We start from the raw sequence: 25,531 nt of genomic DNA, 5'->3' as shown, positions 1-25,531 counted from the left end.
GTACACGCTATTGTACGGGCTGTACACGCTATTGTTTAAAGAGAGATAACTGTTGTTATCATGTTGAGCGATGCCTGTAAAACTAGTGTTGTACATTACGTAAATAAAGTTGCTTTAGTTACGAAAAAGCCATTTAGTCAGACGTGAGTGGCCGCTGCCTGGTTGAATTTGGAGCATTGAAAACTATTGTAGGCAGTGAAAATTTGAAGGCCCTTCATTACGACCTTTCTCTCAGCACAAAGTGTACATGTAATGTCTTACACACAGCTTTGACAATATCAATACACTAAATATCGGTGGATCTAAAAGTTTACCTGCAGAAAATGTGAGCAAATTTTGAGAGTCTGGAAAAGAAACAACAGCTTACCATATGTAATGGACCATCGGGAGTGGTATAGAGATACTTATAGCAGAAAATTATCGCACATCTGGACGACGAACGACTGGAGCGTATTTGACACGTAATGGCAGGCCATCTAGAACAGTCCGTGTCCGTTTTCAGTTTGTATTTTGTCAACCCCATCTTCCTTCGAGAGCAAAGTATTTACATGATCTTATTGGTAAGCTCTGGGGCCGAAATATGCGGGCGAAGGACAAAGCATTGTGTCATGAAAAGGAAACTCAGGTGTAACATTACGAGACAGATAGTGCACAGTAAGTCAGCGCTAATAAACGTGTCTTTTGTCACATCCTAGTCCAACTAATGCAGAACAAACGGGTATGAACAACGCAAGGAGTGCAAATGCAAGGTAAGGTATTGCCCTAAAAATAACACAATGGGTTTCAGGGCAATCGCACCAGTGGGCTGCAGTCAGTCGGGTGGGCGAATGGGATCAGAAATTTTTCAAGGATCAAACGGATGCAGCTAGTACAGGACATGGTTAGTTTGGAAATTGGCGAAGAGGTCTTTGACCTCCAGTTGACACGGTTACACAAGAGAAACAACACTGCCTGGCTCATACATAGGTCGCTGAAGGGGAAGTAGGAGTGTTGCAGCTGAGTTCTCGTGGTTGTTATCCGGGATTGTGGCTACGTTGCGTCCGTATCATGACGCGTTTGTAATGGTGGGAACGTGAGGCATCTTCTAGCACTAAAATATAAGCAAACATTTTTTTTTTGGGAGGGGGGGGGGACGCTGGACAAGGATATTACGTGACTGTGGTAATGGCTCATGTCCCGGCTTCCCATGCGGATTTTCAGTTGCATACATGCATTTTGCTGCTTCTCAATTTCTAGTTTCTTAATTTGCACCTCTTTATCTCACATAAGGATGTGCTGATTAGCATGCATTGGAAAACTGGCTCGATTTGATAAAGATTGCCTGACGTAGTACAGAGCTCCCATTTACCTAGCCGTACGAACATGCATGCGAGACCTATATCCAACTCGATATCTCAGGATCCCTCTTTCGATTTCCATAAAGTAAGATCTACCCGAGCTAGCAGGTCCTGCCAACTCATTCAGTCATGTGGTCTCGTGATGTTAAACCAACCCGCCAGCCGTGAAACCTGTAAACTACCCATCTACCAGATAATTATTTTCGCTCACAACGTCGACAGGGACGATGGACACCTCGACATTGCCGACACCGGATATTCAGCGGAATAGAGCCTTTAAAGTAGTCGAGTTTCACACGAGCTAGGCGCGGTAGGGTAAGCAGGACACTTACCATTCTTCGTGATGCCATCCCAGTATCGGTCAGTTGCCTCTGCACGTAGCAGAACAGGCTGCGATTGGCCCATTTCATTGACTGCGTACAACACGAGCAAGTAGGTGAGGCCAGAAGGCAAGCCATGCACCCAGAAAGCCGGGCGATCAGCGCTGAGGTTGGCCAGCAGCCGGCGGCAGGAAGAATCGTGCACCTCGAGACTGTACATCTGCAGCAGGCCGCCGCCACTGTGGTCCTCGCAACACTCGGCCAGGAAGGCATCCTCTGTCTGGTTGCTCAGCGTGCAATTATAAGGAGGCTTCGGTGGACCTGCACACAGCACATAGGGTTAGGCGACCAGGGCGTACATGTCCGTGCAAGCCCGCATATAATTATCGGCTCAATAATATAATTGGTTTAGACGGGACCGATGATGAGAACAGCACAGGCTACTGTGGCTTCACCTGCCGGATAACAGACGTGCTTGAATAAATTTCGACGGTAACTCGCGTGCTTTATGTCTTAACTAATGTGACAGATTCTGCATAAGAATTTCTGTAGTGTCGGCATGGCTACGTTGTTCAGGGAGGTAAGTAAAGGTAAACGAATATTTCGGTGGCTGCGATTATGAAAAAAGGCGCTTGCGCTGCCAATTGCTTTAGATTTTCTCTGCGCGCTGCCAGGTAGCAAAATTTTGCGATTACGAGGTGGAAGTTCAATGAGATTTCTTCTATGTATGTATGTATGTATGTATGTATGTATGTATGTATGTATGTATGTATGTATGTATGTATGTATGTATGTATGTATGTATGTATGTATGTATGTATGTATGTATGTATGTATGTATGTATGTATGTATGTATGTATGTATGTATGTATGTATGTATGTATGTATGTATGTATGCATGCATGCATGCATGCATGCATGCATGCATGCATGCATGTATGTATGTATGTATGTATGTATGTATGTATGTATGTATGTATGTATGTATGTATGTATGTATGTATGTATGTATGTATGTATGTATGTATGTATGTATGTATGTATGTATGTATGTATGTATGTATGTATGTATGTATGTATGTATGTATGTATGTATGTATGTATGTATGTATGTATGTATGTATGTATGTATGTATGTGCACATACACACACGCGCACACATTCTGAGGACGAAACCGTTTATTTGATTTCAGTCGGCCGCATGCGGCCCGCGTTTCGCGTGTTTGAGACCCCTGGCGTATAGCAATCACCGGAAACTGGGAAAAGTTTGGGAGGAGAAAGCCAAAGAGGAAGAATGAAAAAGTGCCGAAGAGTGAAGCATGAGTAATGCATTGGTCGCTAGCAGTCGAGGCTAACAGCCCGCGGAAAGTCGATAATTCGCTAAAAGCAGTCCGCTGTTATGGGTCATGTTATGAGGTCGTGTTTCCATGCCTGCCGACCTCGTTCCTCCTTCTTATCGGCGGACGCCGCATAAACATGAGCCGTCATTCCATCGCATCGCTGTTGCATCTCTCCCGAGGCAGCCCCAAAGCTCAAGCAGTGAAAGCCAGTGCTCCCTGTTCTGCTCCCTACTCCCTCGTCTCCGTCGCCGGACCCGAGGGCTTTGGAGACGGCCTGCCGTCCATAAATCAACATGCGGCACTCGGCTAGCAGTGGCGAGACGGATGGGCGCTATTAGGTAATGCGCCTGATCAACCGGCACGGCCAATCACGTCGCAGAATGACGCCAGTGACCTAGACAGAGAAAGAGAGTGTGCTTAGTCGACCGAGGCGTAAACGAAAAACGTTAAGACAACATAAAAGAAATATAGCTCGAAGTGAAAGTTATGCTGCACCCGCACGCGCGTTTTCTAGAGAAAGCCCTAGCAAGCAAGTCCTAATTAGCCTTACTGGGCGCAAAGGAATTTGCCACCTTTTCAAGCATCGTTTTCTGCGGTGTGCTTACTGCGGCTCGCCCATTGGGCAAACAAGGACTGGAAGAGGTGTCGGTTACCAGCGTCTATCGGTCATTCCGCAATTTTGCGCACTGCCGCTTCAGCAGTCTCATGCGCATGTTGGGGGTATGGAAGCCGCTTTCTGTGTGAGGCGAGCGTCTATAAGAGCAAGTGAATATTGCGATAATTTGTCACCTGAGCCGCCGGATGCTTCGAAATCCGGCCCAGACTAATACCTCTCTTCGACTACTTGCAGCTGCATGAGCCTGCTGGGCAATGATGGACCAAGCGGTCCGGCGAAAATGCCGAGAGCATCAACACAGACTGTTTTGTTCCCTCAAACTTCCGGAAGGTGTTGTTTTCGGACGGTAAGGATGGGCGTAGTGTGTGCGTATACACCACAGGGAAGGAGGAAAAGAGAAAGGAGTCGATATATTATTTCACTTTCGCTAGGTGTTGTTATCTCGTTACGGAATACAAGATGGAGAGATGTTTTGAAATGATTGCTTTTCTTGTCTTTGTATTAATCACAAAATAGTATCATGGCGTACGATGTTGAGACTGTTCGATTTGCGGTAGACCCCCCTTTATACACTCCCCCAGGTGGACAGCAGAATGCGTTTCAACCCATTGGTAGGAGCCGGTAATAAAAGCTAAAGTAAAATTTGATGTTTATAGGCTAGTGGTGACAGCTCTTGGGAGCAACAAGAGAGTGGCCTTTACCTCCAAGCAACTCCCGAGACAGCAGTAAGGTGAGACATTTCCTGTATTATCTACTAAATGACCTATAATTACTCGGCTTTTACTGTCTTAGCACAAAGGCATCAGGTATTAAGCGCACTGTTGCTAGTTTCCAGCTTTTAGATCTACCACCTACATCTCCACCATATAGCTCTTCCATAATCGTCATAGCACAGAAGAAGCGTGATAAAAACACCCTCCTGACGCCTACGTCCTTCCGCCTCTCAATCTCTCAATCTCTCAACCACACTACCATTCACCTTTAACACTCTAAAGGAGTCATCTACCACCCACCTGCACATCCACCTAACTGCATCTTTGAAGCAAAGCGCATCCTACCACAACACAACTATGTCATCTACCTCCACCTTGCTGACACTTCTACTCACCAGAAGGGCACACAGCAGAAAAACAAAATGAATTATCGCAATAATTATAGGCTACGCATCTCGCAGATATTCGGCTACGGCCAATGTTAAGCAGTGACGATTCCTGCTAGCTCTCGGTGCTAACGAGATGGAAGTTCAAGATGTTCTTCAGCGACACAGCCGCACAGTGTATGCGTGTATTCATACGTGCTAGCATGTGTGCGCGCGTGCGTGTTTGGCAACACCAACCAGTTTTAAACAAATCACTTCTAAAATTTTAATCAATTTTCACTGCCACAACATCATCACCACCCTTAGCGAATATCAGTGCATCAGAGCACCCTCCAGTGGGCACACCCCTGGGAACCTGCAACATTCTAAGGACTTAAATCAAAGGAAGCCTCAAGTAGAGCTCTACGTAACTGCTCTTGTCACAAAGCCGGTGGAGAAAGTCATTTCAATATTCCAGTGGAACCAGCTGGCCTCCAAAAGCACAGCCCACTGGTCATCTCCCAACCCTACCTTTCTCTCACCTCTCCACCTTACCTTCAACCTCTCCAATCATAACCCTCCACACACCACCAGCCGTCCAATTTAGCAAGAATTTTGTCGCTTGTTTCAAGCCTCTAATTCACATAGTAAAATAATCAACAAGATGGCTGTTAGTTGATTAATTATTTGATGAATGTAATAGGGAGGAAAACCTATAGTCTTCAAAGCTTGAGAAAGTTAAGGAAAGGTTTGTGTGAAAACATGGGGACGCAACCTCCACTTTAGTGCACAAAATGACGGCATTATGTCTCCGGTCTGCGAACCATTTTGTAGATGCCCGCAGGCGTACACGCATTTATTAGTCTATTAATCCCGACCTCCTAATTTGTGCCTATATTATCTCGCACATATTCATTAGCATGCAGTTGTAAGCTAGTTAATTATGTCAAATGCTATCCAGTATAGATGCTTATGAAGCCCCGCCTTAACCAGGCTGTAAGGACGTGTCCCCATGGCTTAGGCAAAGGTTGTCCTGTACTCCTCGGCAATAATCTTGGCGGGTTCGATTCTTACCTAAACCCTCGCCATCGCTGCCTTTTATTACGACCCCATTTTTAGTGTACTCTGATTTTGCAGAAAAATATAAACCTTGAAGCTAATCTTGTTCAGCTTTCTCTCTTAAAGGCCCACTGTCGCCCTCCGGTCGAAAATATTTTCTTCCCCGGTGACTGTGAGACTTCGCCCCCAGAACGCAAGGCCGCAAAATGTTTTTGAAAAGAGTAGCTAATAACACAGTTGCAGCCACCCCAATCACCCGATTCTGTCGTGTTTCTCTCCTTCCGTTCCCTCGCAAAGGTTTTTCACTCTCCTACCCGGTCGATTAGCCTCCGCAAGACAAATTCCCTTTCCTCCTCCGCGTTTGGCGGGAGGTTGGGCGTGGCACTCCGCCTGCGCGAAAAAAAAAGAAAAAGAAAACGGGCGAGGGAGCGCGTGCCTCTGGATTCATTCGGGCCGTGGCGAGGGAAAAGCGCGCAGCGAGCGGTAGACACCCATCCTTCACCCTCAGATAGCGAGACGGACCAATGGACGTCGTTCGCGGGAAGTACGTCGACGGGCCAGCGCAGGAAACGAGGAAGCTGGCTTCCCGAAGGAGAGCATGAGAGAGCTTTGATTTGCATTTTCGTTGCTTTGCAGCGCGCGTGTCACTGTAGCATTTTGCACAGACTATCTCCGGTACCTGATCGAAACACTGGGCTCCTTCGCCTAAAAGGTCTTTCCCTGGACAGTGGCCCTTTGAGGCAATCGGTATATCGTTATCTACTCCATCTGCTAATAAGAACCCTCGTAAGATGCTGTCTATAATCAAGAACTAGCATTCCGGAAACATAGCAGCTGTTCTCCTACAGAGCAGGCTAAGGAATGTATTTGGCAAGAGTTACTCATGCTTACTTTCAGATTCTTTGGGGAAACTGTGCTGTTTGAAAGTGCTCAGGAATTTCTTGATTTTTAGAGCGCAACTCTTAGGCTGCAGTTCTACATTGCGGGTCGTTGGCGTTCTTATAAATACCAGTGTAACCGGCCACCTGCCCCTACTAGCAGGTGGCAGACCGGAGAGATGAAAATGGTTCCGCTCATTTTGGAGAGAGGGCAGAGGGAGAGAAAGTGAAACGCCAAGGTTGGCTTGGAAGTTTGGAAATGTGGCCAGATGGAAGGAAATAGAAACTGGGAGTGGGTTAGCAATCCAGAAGCGGCTATTTTGGAAGGTGGGCGGGGGGGGGGGGGGGGGGGAGTGAGGAAGCTAGGAGCAGAATGGAACAGACAGAAAGTTAGGTGAACGGATGAGGTTAAGAAGTTCGCAGGGGTCAGATGGATGCTGCAAGGACAGGACAGGGTTAATGGAGTAATATGGGAGATGCCTTCGCACTGTGGGGGTATAATCCGGTTGATGATAATGACAGGCAGTATAGGTGCAAAGTAGAGGACAACAATACAGCATTGGCAGGAGAAAGGGGTCACCCTCGTTCGCTCCGGCTGACGCGTATTACCGTAATCACTTCAAGGCTCCTTCTCTGCAATAAACCAGGCGCGCTGTTGTAAGCGGAAAATCACGCGCACTTTTTTTTTGCAAGTAGTATCTCGCATGTGACATGCACTGTAATTTATGAAAACTGCTACCTGAATTGGCAGCAGTCAACTGTAATTTATAAAGACTGCTATCTGAATTGGAAGCAGTCAACTTGGTAGCGGTTCTGAGATGGAAAGATGAGATTGAAATTGAACCCGAGACCTATGAATTCCAGTAACACACACTGCATCCATATCACAAGAGCACATTCAGGCACATTGGCTAAAGCGTGCCCGAGCTTATATTTATGTCAGATGGCCTTTGAGAAATTCTGGTAGCCTACGACCCTGTGCGGATTGGTATGTGTTACACATTATAAAATCAATGCCTACGGGAGTAGCGAATTGCCTCCACTCGAAGGAGGACCCGCCAAGGGAGCTGCACATGGGGGCCATTATCGTAGCTTCATAAGGCCTTCAAGGGTGAACTTAAGTGTCCCGCCAAGTTTTTGGTCCCCGTTTGTTAATTTTGATACGGCGCTAATGCACGTAGTTTAAAGGTATTTAAGTTGAATCAATTGACTACATTACACATCGCACTGCTTTGATTCAGCGTTTTGTCGCCTCATTATCGTACAAGTTCAGGCTATATATTTATCACTGTTGTACCGAAAAGACCCATGTAGAGAAAGGACCTTCGTTTTCCCAGCACTTAAGGCCACATCATCATGTGGAATGTGGTGACCTAGTAGTAGAGCATCAGTCAATAATTGGCGGATTCAGGTGGGCGGTACCAGGTTCGATTTTTGGCGGTACCAGGGGCGGTATCATGTTCGATTACTAGTGCCGCCCGAGAACTCGTCGGTTTTGCAATGGGTAGGAAATTTTCCACCGGCCAGGATCTTTTCACGGGGCAATGATTGAAAAAAGAGCCACGAAAAAAAAAGAAGAATCGTATGGGAATCTGCCGCACGAGGCGGGATTATGGTTGTTGTTCGATGGCGGAATGAATCGCTCGCCTATGGGTGCAACCTTTCGGCAACCACGCGGTGAGAACAAACACTTTTAAACCCCTAATGAAGGAATGGAGCTGGTCACGTACGCCATTGCTGTCGCAGACGGGCGGCCCAGGGCGCGTTGCTGTGTGTACAAAATATTGATGTCAAGCCCAATTCAGCTATGGCGAATACGATGATGACCCTAACAATTGGGCTGGGCCACACGCAAATTTTACCTCGGCTGATTTGCTGGAAAATTGATTTCAAACCGAATTAGACTATACCAAACACAATACTAACCTCACGATTTGGCGTAGACCACCGCGAAATTCGGCGATTATGGCGAACACGATGGCGATCTCCAAATCTGCCATGGGCCACCCGAATAATTTGACCGGGGCCATCCTCAAAATTTAACCTCTGCAGATGTGAACCAGAATCGATGCCCCTACTAATTCTGCAAGAGTAAACACAATAGTGTGGTGTTCAGTAGTTGTGTTCATGTAAATTAGATGGCGCTTGACATGCTCGTTATCACGTCAGCTGACGCATGCATTTGTGTATGTACGCATCAGGGCTGAAGAATAAATGAGTGTTCGAGCTACGAGGTGGGCTTGATTTCGCGATTCTTCGGCGTCCCCGGCGTAGTCGAGCAGGGCATGGCGGAGGATACAATAGTTGGCGACGAGGAGTGTAGTGACTGAAAGCGGAAACTATGAGCCTGCACCAAACTCCCGAGTGCCTGTCAACACTCGGGAAGCTCGCCATTTCATGGATGCAGTGACGCCGCCTTTTCAAGAATTGTCTCCTGGCAGCGGGGAGCGACACCAATCCACTTGCGAGCCGCAAAGCTTTTCAGCTACACTGTTTGTGCGTGGATGCCCAACGCTTGTACTACGCTTTTCCGGAGGAAAAACCGTCAGCGCCGCACGCAGTGCACCATGGAAAAGGGGGAAAGCGGCCCAAGTGACGAGTACGATCAGCAGTGGCTAAGTTGGACACCTACTTCAGTTCTAAAACGAACGTCATCGTGGAGCGGCATCGGTTCGGACAACACACCCAACTACCTGGGAAAACCACAGAAGCGTTTGTCACGCGTTGCGCTAGCTGGCGTTAAGTTGTGACTTCGGTAAGCAGGTTGACGATTTTATTCATGGCCAACGTGGAGCAAATATGTGCAACCGTGTTTTTCGGCAATGCCTACTCCTCGAAGGCAATTTGCTCACTCTTGAACGTGCGCTGACAATTGCGAAGAATATCAAAGAAGCCACAAAATACAGACTTGAGCTGCAGTCATCACCTGAGAGCATTAAAAAAGTGGTTAAACATCAGATGTCATGCCGTACAGAATTGCGGTTAGCGCTGCCGCAGCAGCACAAGTCCAGTTTTTATTGCGGGGCCTTCACGGCATCTTGCAGATTCCAAGACATGCAAGGCACGGGGTAAAATATGCATCAAATGCGGTAAATGAGGACATTTTTTTTTTGCGTGTCTGTAGGAGCACCGTGCCAAACGAGCAGGCTCTCGATGTCCCAGAAATCGATGGCTGCAGGACATCTGGCGATCTCAACGTGTTGCTCCTCGCCCGGCAGAGCGAAGGAGAAATCCACACAAGATGAATCCATAAGCTTTCTTGTAAACACGGGCTCTGCTGTGTGGATTCTGTACACCGTCACGTATTTAAGGTTGGAACGCCTTCCGTTGCAGCCGACATCATGGTCACTTTACGATTTCTCTCTCCCCAGAAAAAGCACCGAGGGGTGTTCCACGGCATCAGTCATCTTCCAGGGTCGGCACGCCGAGATACTCTTCTGTGTCATCAAGGATGGTACTGGCATCCTCGGCATCCACACTATCGATGCACTGCGGCTGCACATCAAAGATATGTCATTGCAATGCATCCATATTACGCAAGAGGCTCAAGGACATGATCTTCAACTGTTTTGATAATTTGCGCACTTGTTCGGTGGAAAGTTAGGGCTGGCAACAGATTTGGTTCATAAGGTACGCCTGCCGCTGCTAAGTTACGGCGTTTGCCATTTTGGGTACTAGACCTGGTACGTGAAGAGCTGCAGAGCCTTGAGCAAAACGATGTCATAGAAATGGTTGATGCGTCTCAATGGGTGTCGCCAATCGTAGTAGTTGCAAAGAAAAACAGCTAAATAATTTGTGTCGATCTGCGTGAACCGAACAACCTGATTGTCGATGACAAATTTCCACTGCCGCATACGAAAAAAAACTACAGCACAAACTTCAGGTTCAAGGTATTTTCCAAGATTGATTTAGCAGCCGCAAACCAGTAATCCCTTCTGAGCCATAAAAACAGAATTGACTACCGTCATATCTGATAGTGGATCGTACAGATTCGAACGCGTCTGCTTTGGTCTTGCATGAACACCATCTGCTTTCCGGAAAATGATTGATCATTATATTGCAGGACTGCAAGAACACTTTGTGCTACATAAATGATGTCATTGTGTATAGAAGCACATGTGAGGAACACTTCAAGAATCTGAAACAAGTTATGCACATGATTTCAAAGTCTGCATTGAAGCTGAATGGGAAATGCATTTTCATTGTACAAGAAATCGACTTCCTTGGTCACAGCAACATGAACGCCATCCAGGTTGTGCCAGCACCAATAGAGATGTCTCTATCCTGCGCTCATTCATGGGCATATAGTAGGCTATTACGCCAAGTTTGTACCTGACTGTGGAGTGGTTGTTGAGCCTCACCGTGACTTGCTGCATAAGAATGCCACATTACTGGGACTCCTGCGGGGCAAGCATGTTTCGAGCAGTTTGGAAGTTCTTTGGCCACGAGATCTTGGCAGCTATTCGATCCTGTAGGTGGCATTGCTGTCACTACGGATGGCTCATCTATTGGTTTAGGAGCAGTGTTGCAGCAGACAAGAAATGAAGAGCTAGTAACGATTGTTTTTGCTGCTCGCAGGCTTACCCCCCAGGAACAGCAATATTTTATTGGGGAAATGGAAGCCCTTGCTTGCTTATGAGCATGCGAATACTGGAGAGTATACCTTTGGGGTCGTCCATTCATATTACGCACCGACCACCAGGCCCTCGTCATACTCCTAAGTACCAAGGAAGTAGGATGCAGACCGTTACGGATCGCAAGGTGGCACGCTAGGCTGCATACATATACAGCTTTACAATTGAATTCCAGAAGCGTGACAAGAATATTGTTGCTAATGCTATTTCAAGGATGCCCCACCCAGGTACTTCGGAGGAGGAAGAGAGAATGAGACCGTTTGTTTTGCTTCAACATGCGTTACTCATACACAGTTTATTGTCCAAACGATGCAGGACCGGCTAGTTCAAACAGGTTAAATGAATGAATGCATATTGATTCCGATTTTGACGTAGAAAAAGCTTGGGTGAGGAAAAAAATGGTTTGGAATGACCGCTTGACGGCCTTTGCCACCCGTAAAGCCGACGATGAGGATAAAAGTGGGTGACTTCGGCATGACCTGCAGGAAAGATGTGGCCTGCTCAGACCGTTCCGTTCTATCGGTAGCTGTCTGAGCTCTCATTTGTTGGAACCCTCTTGCATTTTGGGGACAAATTAGTCGTACCTTCTTGCCTCGTACTACGGCTTCTTGACGCAGCTCACGAGTTCCATCTGTGAATAACAAGGACAAACAGCGATTACGTGAAGAGTACTGGTGGCCTATCGCCATCTGCAACCAAGTAGAACAATTGATTGCCGCTTGCAAGATATGCCAATATGTTTGCAAGTCTGCAAAACCGGTGGCACTACCTCTGCAGCTAGTTGGATTTTCATCAGTACATTGGCAGAAGCTAGGAATTCATATTGTGGGTCCTTTCTCTAATATGCATGCAGATTGACGTTTTGCTATTACGGCTATTGATTACTTCAGCAAGTGGTTAGAGATTTTCTCGGCAACGAAAGTGACTACTGCGAAAATAATCTCCTTTCTGCAAAACATCTTCAACAGGGAATGTCTGTTCAACAGACGAGATTGTGAGTTAACATGATGCTCAGTGTACAACTTGCGAGTTTGATAGTTTTCTTAAGGAACGCGGCATCGCTCATGGGTATTCGGCAGTCTACCACGCACACGCTAACGGCCAGATAGTGAGGTTTAATCGGGTAATCTAAGAGTATATTCAAGTCTGTACACAAAAACATCGGCCTTTGAAAGGAGCTATCAGCGAAAACCTTGGGGTCTACCATTGTACACCTCATACCATCACTGGAGTGAAGCCTTCTTTCTTCACGGCCGACATCCGAGAACCAAACTTGACCTGGTTGAAGCACCAGGTAAACACTTTTTCCAAGACTCACAGGCAGCGATGAAGTCCATCCGCAGCAGAGCAACAGAAAAGCAACAAGCAAGTAAGACTTACACTGAAGGTCGACGAGCTGCGAAGGATTCTCAGTTAACAATAGTTTAGCCTGTGCGAGTCAAGTTGCCAGTTTACGTGCTTAAGGGCGCTTTGAGCTAGTCAATTCCATTCACCATTGTTGACCAACGTGGTCTGTACACCTACAAACTTAATGATGGACGCACTAGGAATCGGAATCGGCTGGTATCCTGCCCTCGACCAGTTACACCACCTACAGTTGCAAAAACTGTTCGCCTGAAGCCGTACCATCAGTGCACTTTGGCGAGCCACGGCAGAAAAACCATGACCAACCTCAAAAGCCATCGTTTCGGGCACCAGTTCAAATGGATGTTTCAGAACTGAGGCGTTCGACAAGGCAAATAACACCATTGTGGTTTAAAGACTATCAAACCATTGACATAGGGTGTTTCTAGTTTTTGTTAGTTACTAAGTGTCTTTTTTGAGAGGGATGTGGTGTTCAGTAGTTGTTTTCATGTAAAGTCGATGGCGCTAGGTACGCGCCTTATCACGTCAGCCGACGCATGCATTTGTATACATACGCATCACGGCCGAATAACAAAGGAGCGTTGTTTGATTTACGAGGTGCGCCTGACTTAGCGGTTCTCCGACGTCCCCGGCGTACTCGGGCAAGGCATGGCGGAGGATACAGCAGATAGTGAGCTCCAAATTTGGCCCGGGTCACCGCCAAACGTTTTTGACTTGGCCGAATTGGATTAAAATCTCAATACACTATGTGTAAAAAATGTCATTAATAAACAATTTATGCAACCATGCAACCCTCATGTCTTTCCGCATTGCTGTAGTAACTCATGGCTGACGCTTGATATTCAGGTACGGCAGCGTCGAACCTCTACTGAGTTTTCGCGGCTGCTGACTGCATTGGGTAGGCTTGAATCACGAACGCATGGTGTCCTAGAAGGGCAAAGAGTTGAACGTTAAACAACACGCGCATTGGTTTGGCAGCGCCTCCCTGGCACGCGTTGTGGCCACCTCACCACAGCTACTGGGCGTGCACCAAGACGTCCGGTAAATTAATATGGGTTGGTTGGTTTGTGGGGTTTAACGTCCCAAAGCAACTCAGGCTATGAGAGACGCCGTAGTGGAGGACTCCGGAAATTTCGACCACCCGGGGTTCTTTAACGTGCACTGACATCGCACAGCACACGGACACCTTGCTTTTCGCCTCCATCGAAAAGCTGCCGCCGAGGCCGGGATTCGATCCCGCGTCCGATCCCGCGGGTAAATTAATATACTAGTACAGGGTCATCCACTTCTAGCTATAGCATTGTCACTGCTTTCAAAGCAATATTGCGTCCGACGACGCAGACACAAATTGATGCAAATCAATGCAAGCCCACAGGGACATGGACATGCTGCCTCGCTTGGCCTACTACTTAGCTTTATTGCTTGGCCGGGCCGGAAGCAATGACGCATTGAAATCAGTGAGCGTGTTACAGCTAGTAGTGGACGAGACTGCACGTTAGTACGTCTCCGGTGTGCTGAATCTCTCTATTACCTGCGAAGAATGCCCCCGTGCTTACATAGATGCGAGAAGAGAGCAACAATATAGTACGTCTCCGGTATGCTGAATCTAGTACCTGCGAAGAATGCCCTCGTGTTTACATAGATGCGAGAAGAGAGCAACAATATAGCGAAAACTGACCTCTGGGAACAATCTCGAAGCGGCAAGGCTCCCTCTGACGTCCGACTTCGTTGACAGCCCAGCAGAGCAGCGTGCCATAGTCGGCCTTGTCTCGCGGCACGTACGCGGCAATGCTGCTTATACCGTTAGACATGAACGTCTGCAGCTCATGGCTGCGCCCGTTGCCGTTGAAGGCCCATTCGAAGCTGACATCCTTGGGATACGCCTTCACGACACACGACACATGAACCAGCTCGTGTACCAGCGCCGGGTACACGAAGGCCTGCCATGGAACACATACCGGGGCGTCTGCACAGAATAGAAAGAGAAAATACACGTCACTGCTGTGTGTCAGTCAGTAGCTAGTGGAAGACGAGCTTAACAGCACCGATACTGCAGTGTTCACTGCGAAGGATATTCTATACATGTTCTAGGCACTCGCCATGCCCGCGTTGTTTTGGGTGTCATGTTTTCGAACTCTTTGCGGCATTTTAGCACAGATAATACGGGACATTGTTATGCTGTCGGCTAGCCTTGAAATCCGCTAGCCTGTGACACTATACACTCATTCGACGGGCATTAGGGCGCAGCTTCGCCAAGGCTAGAGCCATGCCCGAGCATAGCAACAAAACCTTTACTTGCTTGTGGAGCATTATTAGTGCTAGAGTCATGCGCGTGTATACACACGCTACGGCAGTTACACAAGGTTGGTCGTGTGCTGACTGTATACATGATAGCCACGACCAATGTCAGGCATGAATTTAACTTTGCCCTTGATCTAGATACGTAAGAGATATTGCCTGCGATGCTAGTACCTATTCTGAAGTAACGGTAAGTCCCGCTGTAAGGTGCTTCAGCCGTGCAGACAAACGGTAAAAGAGATTTAATTGGCGACAAATATTCCAGCCAGCTATACAAAGCTAGGCAACAGAAACGCAAAACCTAGACCACGACGCTTTCGCAGGACATCCAAATGTTAGCTTGAATTGTCTGCATTTTTCATTCTGCATACTTTCGCACTGGTCCTTGCGTATTATAAACACGTGTGTTCCACTGCCCGCAATATAAAACACCGAAGCGAACAGACTTCAGTCAGTAAGTAGGAGCCAGCGGGAGAGGAAAAGATACATGAGGGGGGGGGGGGGGGATCGTTGTAGTAAACATTCTGGCGAAGAGGAAGTTTTCCAATATGCCTACCGAGATATTGCGGTTTACGTATTTTATGCAGAGGAACAGAATTTGCGGCATATGAGAAGAGTGAGAGAAGCTCGGTTGGGATAATCGCGCTGTCGCGCCTACGGGGGCATACTTAAAGTTCACGTCTTTACGTAGAAACGCCATCAAGCTTATCTCAAAGTGCTCAAGCTATCCAGTGCAGTGCTAACTAAGTGATACTTTACAGTAACTATTTGGCGTCCTGTGTGTGCGGTAAGAAGTACTTCATAGGAATAGACGCAAGGAATGTGAATATTGTCCTAAACACAGCCCTTTCGCTCTAGGATCTGCTTCTCTGCACCGTCCGCCACCACCTTAAAGTATTCCGCTTAGCCTGCTATACATCGGTAGTACGCACAACGACGTCGCTAGCCCGATAATTGAGGTCGAAGTAACGGCCACAAGCAAACTGCACCGGAGTTCGGCTTCCTTATTCGTAATCCAAGCAGACCACAGTCGAAAGTGACACGAGTTTAGCTTTCAGCGTCATACGCCGATTTCTCAAAGCCTCCGTTACCAGCAACACAACAGCATTGAATTCAACACATGATCACATTTTTCTGAGCTTCCTGATATCCAGGAAGATTCGGCGCTGGCAACCTTGACATTGCTAAAAAGGCTCTTGAGGCGAGCGCTGATCGTATGCGAATTTACTCACATGATGAATGTTTGTAGACACAGTTCGACGACCTTCAAAATGTGATCGGTTCTTTGGCTCACACCAACTATTATAAAACATAGAGCTCCCAAGTGCTCACCTTCAATGTAAGAGCGTGATTCAAGCATGTAGTCAAGTAAGCTTGTTAATCATCCAGGTCGACCACCGCCATAATCATTCCTACGGTCTTACTGTCCAGAGGTCGTGAAAATTGCCAGTAGGGATGAAGATATGGTTAACCAGCACTCAAGAATTCACTTCTTTCCGTATTTTGCTTAATCGTTGTTTGTAAAATGTCTTTTTCAAGAGAAAACACTACCAACCACCTCTCGATGTTAGTCTCTTTCTTGCCTACTGTGATGGCGCGCCTAAGCGGAGCTACATTTGCATTTTTCAGTTTTTGCAGAACAGATGACAACGTACAAAAAAAGATACTGACATTGCACTCTAAGCCGGAGCTCGTTGCTGACCGACTCGCCCTCGCTGTTGATGGCAGCGCATGTATAGTGACCAGCGTTCACCCTCTGGATGGCCTGGAACACGAGCGACTGGTTGCTCGTGATGATCTTGCCCGCGGGGTCAGAGTGGACTTCTTCTACACCATCGAAGCGCCAGATGACCTCACTCACGCGCGGATTTGCATCGATGCTGCACTCCAGGTACACGTTCTGTCCCTCGTAAATCTCCTCCAACCGTAGTCGTTTGCCCACCTGGAGGGTGACCAGTGGCTTGTCTGCACCACCCGACGAAAAAAAGGAATCAGCACCAAATGTACTTTACACTAAGAACAGGTATCGTCAGAACCCGATCAGGAGAGTCATACTCATTGCCTTCACGACAAAAAGCTTTTATATGATTTATATAACGGTGGATGGTTTGGAGCCTCACGGTTAAATCAAAGGGCTCCTCCAACGCCATCAGTGTAGCACCACTTCGAAAAGCAAGGCGCCCGTGTGCTGTGCGATGGCAGTACACGTTAAAGAACCCCAGGTGGTCGAAATTTCCGGAGTCCTCCACTACGGCGTCTCTCATAGCCTGAGTTGTTTTGGGACGTTAAACCCCACAAACCAAACCAAACCATCATTTAGTTTTGAAGGTAGCTAGGGAGAACTCCAAATCGTCCTACCTTTCATACGGTATGGCAAGTAATGAGTAAAATGACCACAACCGTTGCTGAGGGCGGTTTTGTAATTTAGTGGTTAATGTCATTTTCATTTCATGTGACACTCTGCCACTAGCGTGTTCCTAGGAATGTTCCAAGGAATAATCACTGCACAAATCTGCCTACTATACGCTTTACATCACAAACGCTTCTCACTGCTTTGCCGCACTGGCGCAATAATGTCGGCGCTTACAGTGAAGAAACAAGACGAGGCGTCTCAAGCTCCATTGTCGGTGCCGTCCCGTCTAAGCAGAACCTCACCGTGACTGCGCAACACGTATACCGTAGTGAAGGCGATGCGGTCAGTTCGGCAGTGTTTACAATAAGGTGGTTTCTTTTACCGCCGCATGCTGATATTGTTTGGATTGTTGTTGCAGCCAAATGAAATGAAAATAAAACGGGCTGCTACAAAATACGTCATCTGACCTCCCACACGGTTAGCATTGCCTGGGGAAGGTGTCCCATTCGGTATTAAAGAATCCATAAAATAAATTTAAAAGTGTCCATAATATTTCTGCATTCGAGTAATGGAATTGATCGTTCATGCTGCATACTGGTACTCAGAACTAGGTGTATAATTTGCTCACAATTTTTAACATTTATATTTTCGCGCCTTGTGGCGTCAATCGGTGTCCGTCTCGCGTCATTCCAATACTTCTTGCTCAGGCTTACAAAATTATAAAGATATTTTGTAGTTATGTAGCATTATTTCATGCACACTAACGTGCGATGTAGTTGTGTACGTGTTTTGGTTTAATCTCCTGTCTCACTGGCGGGTGATAGCTGGCCAGTATATGAAGTCGTGGATCAGTGTTATTAGCATTAAAGTAGGAGATACCAGTAAATCAAGAAACGCTCTGTATGAAATAAATGCGCTTGTGTTACGTGTTATGAGGTATTTTCTGCGTTTGCTATATAAGTTGCGTCAGGCAAGATACGTCCTATGGACACATGGTATAGATATATTTTTACTCACAGTGCACATTAAGGCTGTAAGGTTCTTCGATGAAACTGCTCATGATGGGATTTTCGGCAACGCGGCGCAATCGCTTGCCATTGTCCTCTCTCGTCGGTGTGTAGGCGACCACTGAGAGAACGCGGTTTCCTATGTGCATCGCCTGTAAATGTCGCAGCAAATAGATTGCGCAGTTTAAAGCGAATTGAGAAAATTTTCGCGGTGCAGAAAAACAGCAAGGAAGAGGGGTCACAAAATTCAAGCTGTTGCTAGACACGGTAACTATGTCTAGAGTGAACTGTTACAGTGCACAAGACCTTCATGTCGAGAAAAGAAGTGACTTGATAGCGGTATTGCAGGCTAAACCAAAGTATGAAAGGCTCCTCATAAAAACAATATGCCATGAATGTGCTAGGCCGGCAGAGGGCAGAGTTTGCGAACAGCAAACTTACACGCACGTACACGTAAATAAAAAAAAACAGTTTTTTTTTGCAGCAGCAGTGTGGCTGCTCTAAGATACTAAGCCACAACTATATTATCTAAACACTGGTTATGTGTCTTCTGAGGTATACCTAAAGGTTCCATAATATTTCAGTTCATTGATACTTCGTTCTTTTTTAGAAATGAAGAAATGAACTGAAAAATGATCAGGATTGTTGCAGGGATATCAGCTGCAGAGAGATGTAAAGCCCGAAGGAGATAGCAGTTGCTTGGTAATGCGTCAAACCGCATTGAAGTCATCGATGTTTACCGCTCGTGGCATTCCATTTCGCTTTCCAGAGCGCGAAAGACAAGCTACACGCGGCACCGTTTGAAATGTCATAGTTGGACAAGCTTCTTTCGAAGCCATCAGCTCCTGAACAGGCATTCTTCTTTCCTAGTGGCTTTATTCATTGTATTTTATTTCCTTGTGCCAATTAAAAGGACCCTGATAAACTATACTGAGATTGGCAGCGAAGAACGATGCGATATGATGCCCATTAGTATAACCTATGTATGAATGAGAGTCAGTTTCTCTTAATAAGACAGCGTCAAAGGCCTCATTCCGAAACACCCGGCGTCAGGGTTTTCGCCATAAGGCGTTAAGGCATTAAAGCAGGTGCATGTCTCTGGTAGGTGGGCCTTGCCAGGTGACGTCACCGCGGGTACGGACTGGTAGACAGGTTGTTTCTTTATTTTGAAGCCATATGACATGACCGAATTCGCAGGAACTGCCAAATTGGGCAGCTCGTTCAGGACAAGAATTGAACCCGGGACCTTTGGGCTCTGATTAAAACATGCTACACCTAGGCTACGCCGGGGAGTTCAGTGGCTTGGCTAAAAAGGGGGTATATATCTGTGCTAGTTGGTATATTATGCAATGAGATAGCTTATGACTGTACCCTAACAAAGATGTCTGGGATTTTAAAGAAAAAGAATTGGGGAATTAGGGATTAACCGTGAGCAAAGTGCATGTGAGCGACCAAGGATCCCCAAGCGGCACAGTCGACGAGATCCGTTAATGGTATCATTTCATGCCCTTAAATGAGGTTTGGTATTTCACCAATATTTTGAGCATTTTTCCTCGGGCACGATCAGTTTATGTCTTTTAGGGCCCGACAAACGATATAGCAATAATAAAGTGCTTCGGCTTACGCTGCTCCCACTCGTATACTTGCCTGATTGCTGTTCTATCGCTAAGAAACAAGAAAAACAACCGATATAACTTAGTGCTAGTTGGAGTGCTGCAACCAGCTGGTGCACAACACTTATCACTAAATAATAGTTTTCTTCTGAAAGAGGAAAATGGGATCGGGGCAGACCTTAACGGATTCAGCGGGTATCATCGCCTTGCCTCGCCACCAGGTGATGACGGCCTGCGGTCGGGAACCTGCAGCTTCGCATTCGATCTCCGCCGGTAGCCCCGCTTTCAGAGGGCGCTGCTTGGACCGGATGCGCACCACGGATGGCTTCACTGCGAGAACAGAAATAGTGCATATAACAGCGTAAGTTATAACCCTCGACATGTCGCTCATAGAAAAACGAAGCACAATGTTCACGGCTAAATCCTGGGCCGCGCATGTCAGCACAAAAAATCAATGTTTAGCAAATGCTATTTCGTATAAACCTCTCGCCAAACTTTTGCCGTCCTCTACATTATTATTTGTATTGTGACTTTTAGCCTTATTCGCCTGTTTTACCTTAATGAACATATGCCGTTTTCCTTGTTGACACTCTCAGATATTTTGTATGGTTTCTTACTAGCAAATAATGTTTCTTCGATATTTGAATGCTTTCTATTACATAGTTGCTCGACTGCTTCTATTTTAATTTTTCAATGAACTCGTGATAAGAGATCCCTATACAGTAGTGATTTCGGAACCCCTTGCTGCATAATACTGCTCCATTCTCCATGCACCATGTAAGTGATAACAAAATCCAACTTAACTTCATGGGTGGATGAAGCTATGAATGAGACAGAAGAAGTACAGTTAGGAGTATAATAAGAGCTTGGTGTACCGTAACAAACTGCTCCATATTGATTACATCACCCACAGTGCTGTCGACCGCGGCCTGCTGCATTTATACACGCTTAAGCTAGTTCCCACTCGTTGAAAACCTCACTTAGCTCACTTAGCTACTTTGAGCAACTACATGTAATATCGAAGTTCGACTGTACGACTGCTGTCTACTAAAGAAAATCCTACGTGTAAGGAAGTAGAGAAATGTAGATCAGAGAGTTTATTTTCGTATCGTCTAGATCTCATGTGTGCCCGAATGAACTGCAATGACTTCCCCACATTTTTTTTTATATTTCACAGCAGTAAGGAACGATGGGCTAAGAACTCCTCAAATACGAGTAAATGGTTTATAAGCTAGTGCTCACGTCCACTCGTGTCCAGTTATGGTTCTTGTGGATTAAAGAATGAGCACGTTAAGAACAAATGCTTCAGAATTGGGATGAATTTGTTTATATTCATAAAAATTAGCGGGCGGTTTGTTTTGGTTAACAGTGGAGGGAAGCTAAAGCTTCATGTACTTGGCTACTGTCTTTGCCAAGCTTTTATTAAACACACTGTATGTTTCCCCGAACATAAAGCACGTTCGTCATCGGCCTTTTCCTCACGCCTTTTCATGGCCTCATTCCGACGTGTCTTCGCGTCCGACAGCTACTGTAGCAAGGTGTTCGTCATCCTCCATCTCGTGCCGTGTTGAAACCTAGACAGGAGCTCGGGAGCTCCTATTTATACACGTATCGCCCCTCTAGCGCCCTCTTAGGCCACGTCACACTGACACCTCACGTGACTATGACTTTGAAAGTGGTCACGGGCCACATGGCGGCCTAAGTGACTATGGCCAATCACATGGCAACCAACAGTTCACATGATCTTGACTTTGACCTTGGCGTCACTTCCTGTGACCTTGACCTTGTCAGTGGTCTACGGGCCACTTGGCCTACGTGACTATACTTCAGTCACATGGCGACCACCAGGTCATGTGACCTTAACCCTGAGAGGGATCACGGGTCACTTCGCGGCCTACGTGACTATGCTCCTAAGTCACATAGCGACCAACAGGTCACGTGACCGTGACATCACCTTACGTCACTCTGACCTTGACAGTTGTCACGGGCCACTTGATCGCCTACGTGATTATGTTCAAAGTCACCTGACGACCACAAGGTCACGTGACCGTGACCTTGACAATGGTCATTGGTATAAGGCGACCACAGGCTGAACACAGAAGTTCAATCTCTAAATCTCTTTCAAGGTGAATCCGTGCAAACCCGACGGTTCGAATTACCTGTGTAAGGTTTCGCTTCAAAAAACTCTGATGGAGACCATTTCGCTGAACGACGCCCCGTGATGCTTCTCTCAGAGCTGCTTACAGCAATGTGTGCGTTCTAAATTTCTAGTAAATAGTAGTAAATATATATATATAGATATATATATATGTACATATACATTTAAAGCACTCCCCTGTTGTTTTTTTTTCCTCTTCAGTTAAAGCGGCCATTTTTAAAGCAAGTCCATACCGATTCAGACACGCAAGCAAAAAGAGACAACACAAAGTCGAGGCCGAAGTATCTAGAGAACAAGAAAGAAAATGAAAGATAAAACGGGTTTAATGGCTCACATAGACGGGTTTCTTCCTTCAGCCATCGTCAATAACAATGGGACGTAACTGCAGGGCACATACGTGTATAAGGCGTCTGTTCTAATACGCAATGGGCACAAGAATATCTTCGACGAGAATACCAACACCAATCAAATGTTTAATTCTATTATGTGCTCTGATAATAAACATCTCGGTTTTTCTTTGCATTTGTCATAAGCGCTTACGCAGCGGGAAACTACTACGCATCTGTAAAAGCTAGACTCTGCATTTTTTCACATAAAATATTTTCTATGTGTTATTTTGGAAACGGCCCGTCATGTTCATGGTGCTGCGACCCCATCGCAGCAGTCATTCTGAAAGTAAAGGTAACCTACATAATCATCTCGTATTCGATATGTTCCCTATCCTTCTTTGTAGCATTCGCCTTGCTTTTTTTTTACTCTATTTGTACAACGCAGATTAACAGCGTGCGCTATATGCACGAATACCCTGCAATCTTGGTTTCACTGCGTTTGGTTCCTTTCTTTATTTTTCCCTCTCTCTCTTTACCTTTATTCCAGAAGGTTGCAATGAAGGAAGAGGCAATTGCAATGGCTACAAATTACACTCGTCTACGACAGACGGTAGGATGGGGATAAAGAATAAATGAAAGAAATGAAGAAGAGGCGCAGATGGAGACAGAATGAGAAAAATCGTTTGTGGAACCCCTTCCGAAACGAAGTGGCGTCCGTGTGCTGTGCGATGTCAGCGCACGTTAAAGATCCCCAGGTGGTCGAAATTACTCCGTAGCCCTGCACTACGGCTCCTCTTTCTCTCTTTCCACTTTCATTCCCACCTTCCTCCCTTCCCTTACGGCGCGGTTCGGGTGTCCACAGAGCAAGTGTGACAGTTACTGCGCCTTTCCCTTCCTGTGAACCAATTTAATTTAATTTAACTCCTTCCGAGGTATAGATAAAGCAGGCAGCCGATCCATGCCACGTGTCTTTCGCTGCTGCCACGCAGTGTCTTCTGAAAGCGATAAAATATAAATTTATGCTAACGCTGGCTCTAATGGCACCAATATAGCATGTTTCAGAATAGCACTTGGTGCCTAGGAGTCATCGCTCGCATTCTTGCCGCATGAGCATTTGTTTTTGAAAATTGGAACAACATCGTTTTGAACGGCTATGTTCTGTAAGTATATGGCTGTAGATGCTATAACCGGTGCTTATGGGATGGCAGGAAAGCGTCAGGGATCACGTAGAGAACACTCCATGCATCAGTTTCACAGCCACTTCAAACATATATTAAGATGAAATATATTTTTTTGTGCCTGCTCACGATGTTCCAAATATGTACAAAATTCAAGATGCGCTGAGTGGTGAGCGGTATTTTCTCGCTTCTTTGGCTGTGCGGAAGTTTTACATTTGAGTCGTCCGTAATGATTGTTTAAAAAAAATGCATTATTTTCTCACGTAGCGTCTTCGTACGCAAGCTCAACTTACCGGCAAATTATAAGACAGGCGAATTATTCATTGTATCTATTGTCAGAACGCTGATAGTCTACAGCGGCCACCATATTATAGCCTTGTAGTCGAACTCCTCCCGCCTCCGTTTCACTTATATGATCGCAACACATCCCAATGGTGATGAATAAAATGACTAACAGGCATGAAGCGAGCTATAAGTGTACCTAAAGACACAGTAATCCAAGTAAAATAACGTACAGTTCCTTCCCCACGAGATCAACGCCATACAGACGCTGTTGGGTTATAAAAGGTCAAGGTAAACATTGGTAAAAGGGTAATGATCAAAGTCATGAGTCAATTCTGATGTTATCGTTGCTTGATATTTAAGGTTTGACCTTGAGGTCGGATGAATGTCGAAATGCCGCCCAAGCATCAATATCGTCTTTTACTTTCTGCAGACCTATTTAAAAATCACCCGCCGGGGTGGCGCAGTGGTTACGGCGCTCGACTACTGTTCCCAAGGACGCGGGATTGAATCCCGACCTCGGCGGCCGCTTTTCGATGGAGCCGAAAAGCAAGGCGCCCGTTTGCTGTGCGATGTCAGTGCACGTTAAAGAACCCCAGGTGGTCGAAATTTCCGAAGTCCTCCACTACGGCGTCTCTCATAGCCTTAGTCGCTTTGGGACGTTAAACCCCACAAACCAAACCAACCAAACCTATTTAAAAACCAAAATTTCCGACTCCTTTTCCTTGAAAACAATTGCCAGAAAAGTCTATATACAGAATCGTATCAAATCTGACAGCTTGTCATAAACCATGGTGTAAAGAATGCTCTTACAGCGTGGTTGAGGTTATTTCAAGTTACTGTTGTGATTAGTATTTCGATTTTAGGAATGAAATGCTTTGGTCTTGTTGTGGGCGATCTTGAGGTGACGTTGATCTAAAACCGAGAGCCAACATCCAGGCTCCTATTTGCCGTCATCCTGACGTTGATTTCTCATCGCCCTGGAGAAAAATTACCGACGATTACGTTACTTCCTAATGCGAAATTTGAGCACAGCAAATAAGCTGTTTCACCTTTTCGATAGATTGAGGCAAAGAAATCGAGCAACACATGTATGCGCTATCACAAAATTTTTTTTTTATTTTTCACACGTATTCCTTTAACAAAGACTCCACTAACATTCTTGACAGTCATGAAGGAAGCTTTGTGGTCGGAGAAATAGACTGATATATGTTCGACTTGGTACACCAATGCTTGATTCTCAAAGACGAGATCTATACAAGTGCCTCGCGAGGTTGTCACAGCCGTGGGACGCGTTACAAGCGAGAGGAACGGGATACGAAGAGCCGTCCGTGTGCTGTGCGATGTCAGCGCACGTTAAAGATCCCCAAGTGGTCGAAATTACTCCGTAGCCCTCCACTACGACTCCTCTTTCTCTCTTCCCACTTTCACTCTCGCCTTCCTCCCTTCCCTTACGGATTGGTTGCGGTGTCCACAGAAAACAAGTGAGACAGTTACCGCGCCTTTCCCTTCCTATAAAAAATAAATCAGTTTTTCTACGCGGTCATGCCCCGCCGGGGTGGTACAGTGGTAAGACGCCCGACTACTGTCCGGAATACCCGGGCTCGAACCCGACCTCGGCGGCTGAGTTTCGATGGAGGCGAAACGAAGAGGCTTCCGTGTGCTGCGAGATGTCAGCGCACGTT

At 46.3% G+C, this 25,531-nt stretch overlaps 1 protein-coding gene across 1 annotated transcript in view; it reads right to left on the bottom strand.

Annotated features, from left to right (window-relative positions):
- LOC146197884 (neural cell adhesion molecule 1-like) overlaps window positions 1–25,531 on the bottom strand; it is a 173,078-nt gene that overhangs the window by 5,342 nt on the left and 142,205 nt on the right. The window contains exons 5-9 of the mRNA XM_084591821.1: window positions 20,078–20,229; window positions 18,297–18,438; window positions 16,598–16,891; window positions 14,307–14,594; window positions 1,670–1,978 (exon numbers count right to left, since the gene is read on the bottom strand). Of these exons, the coding sequence (XP_084447947.1) occupies window positions 1,670–1,978; window positions 14,307–14,594; window positions 16,598–16,891; window positions 18,297–18,438; window positions 20,078–20,229 (1,185 nt within the window). The remainder of the gene's footprint in view (window positions 1–1,669; window positions 1,979–14,306; window positions 14,595–16,597; window positions 16,892–18,296; window positions 18,439–20,077; window positions 20,230–25,531) is intronic.

This window comes from Amblyomma maculatum, chromosome 2, assembly GCF_055883805.1.
Source record: "Amblyomma maculatum isolate TAMU_Amacu chromosome 2, ASM5588380v1, whole genome shotgun sequence".
In the NCBI taxonomy this organism is placed as follows: domain Eukaryota; kingdom Metazoa; phylum Arthropoda; class Arachnida; order Ixodida; family Ixodidae; genus Amblyomma; species Amblyomma maculatum.
Note: the sequence above shows the minus strand (reverse complement) of the source record. Positions and strands in the feature narration are given on the sequence as shown.